The sequence below is a fragment of the Colobus angolensis genome, unplaced genomic scaffold (genome assembly GCF_000951035.1).
Source record: "Colobus angolensis palliatus isolate OR3802 unplaced genomic scaffold, Cang.pa_1.0 Scaffold93, whole genome shotgun sequence".
NCBI classification, from domain to species: domain Eukaryota; kingdom Metazoa; phylum Chordata; class Mammalia; order Primates; family Cercopithecidae; genus Colobus; species Colobus angolensis.
In genome coordinates, this window is record NW_012123265.1 from 3,837,410 (window position 1) to 3,839,326 (window position 1,917).

Genomic DNA, 1,917 nt, shown 5'->3' on the forward strand with positions numbered 1-1,917 from the left:
CGCTGGAGTCCAGTGGTGTGATCACAGCTCACTGCAGACTTGAACTCCTGGGCTCAAATGATTTTCTGATTCTCCCACCTCAGCTGTGGGATAGCTGGGACTGCAGATGGGAACCACCACACCTGGCTAATTTTTAAATTTTTTGTAGAGACGTGTCTCCCTATGTTACTCAGGCTGGTCTCGTACTTTTGGGCTCAAGCTATCCTCCCACGATCTCCCAAAGGGCTGGGATTACAGGTGTGAGCTACTGCACCCAGCCTAATATATACTTACTTTTAAATAACTTTATTATTATTATTTTTAATTGAAGTGAAATCTTGCCATGTTACCCAGACTGGTCACACAAACTTCTGGGCTCTGGCGATCCAACCACCACAGCTTCCCAAAGTGCTGGGATTACAGGTGTAAGCCACCATGTCCAGCCCAGTCTAACGTTTTTATTTAAATCTGGGAACATATTTTGGCTCATGCTAGGTTCGAGATATATTTGTTTAGTAAGGCTTATTATTGGGAACTTCTCTTTTGATCTTTTTTGTTTTGAGACAAGGTCTCACTTTGTCACTCAGGCTGGAGTGCCGTGGCATGGTAGTAGCCCACTACAGCCTCAACCTCCTGACCTCCTGTACTAAAGTGATCCTCATGCCTCAGCCCCTGTGTAGCTGGGACTACAGGTATGTGCTACCATGCCTGGCTAATTTTTAAATTTTTTGTGGAGATGGGGTCTCACTGTTTTGCCCAAGCTGGTCTTGAACTCCTGGGCTTAAGCAATCTTCCTCCCTTGGCCTCCCTAAGTGCTAGGTTTGTAGGTATGAGCCACGGTGCCTGGCCTCTCTTTTGATCTTGAACATTGAGAACATTTAATTAAGATTTTGGGTTTTCATTATCTAATTTGAGGTGGATGTCAGTGTCTTATAACCTGTGCATGTAGGCTACATTAAACTTGAACCCGGGATGGGGTAATAAAATACGTTTTAATTCTATTTACAGTTTCCTAGTCAGTACTACAGCAGTCAAGAGATCAGGAGCTTTCTGCCTATTGGGAGAATATCTGTTCACCCAGTGGATTTTTTTTTATTTTATTTTATATATACAGAGTCTTGCTCTGTCGCCTGGGCTGGAGTGCAGTGGCTCGATCTCCGCTCACTGCAACCTCCTCCACCCAGACTCAAGCAGTTCTCCTGCCTCAGCCTCCTGAGTAACTGGGATTGCAGATGCACACCACCACAGCTGGCTAATTTTTGTGTTTTTAGTAGAGATAGGGTTTCACCATGTTGACCAGGCTGGTCTCGAACTTCTGACCTCAAGTAATGTGCCCACCTCTGCCTCCCAAAGTGCTGGGATTACAGGCGTGAGCCACTGTGCCGGTCTACCCAATGGATATTTTAAAAATATTATGAAGCAGGCTGGGTGTGGTGACTCATGTCTGTAATCCCAGCACTTTGGGAGGCCGAGGCAGGAGGGTCGCTTGAGTCCAGGAGTTTGAGACCAGCCTGGGCAACATAGGGAGACCGTTTCTATAAAAAAAATTGTAAAACAGAGGATGTTTGTTTTGTAAGCTATAAAGGAGAAGAGCCCAAATGTTTTAAGCAGTTAATGGCTTGTTTGTGGAGTAGAAATTCCTTGTATTGTGACCTTTGGCACATTGCTTCCTTGCCTTGTTGTCTTTGTTTTCTTGTTTGAGTTACTTCTCTGCATCTCTTTATATTCCTGCCACTAACATCACCAAAACATGTGTTCTGTTTACTCTATTTCAGAGCTCCAGCATTGACTTTCTAGCAAGCCAGGGATTTGATTTTAATAAAGTTTTTCGCAATGGTAAGATTATGGGTAACCTATCTTTAGAGCTTATAAACCTTCACAATGTCCTTGGGAAGTAAGTCTGGACTTGGTTGAGAATTATTATTTTGTGCCTGCTGA

General features: G+C 43.9%; 1 protein-coding gene across 1 annotated transcript in view; it reads left to right on the top strand.

The window, feature by feature from the left end:
• The window catches only part of LOC105504639 (poly(A)-specific ribonuclease PARN-like), a gene marked incomplete at its 3' end in the record, with an annotated part of 55,511 nt that overhangs the window by 9,089 nt on the left and 44,505 nt on the right, over positions 1-1,917 (top strand). Inside the window, exon 5 of the mRNA XM_011932147.1 lies at positions 1,682-1,815. Within this exon, the coding sequence (XP_011787537.1) occupies positions 1,682-1,815 (134 nt within the window). The remainder of the gene's footprint in view (positions 1-1,681; positions 1,816-1,917) is intronic.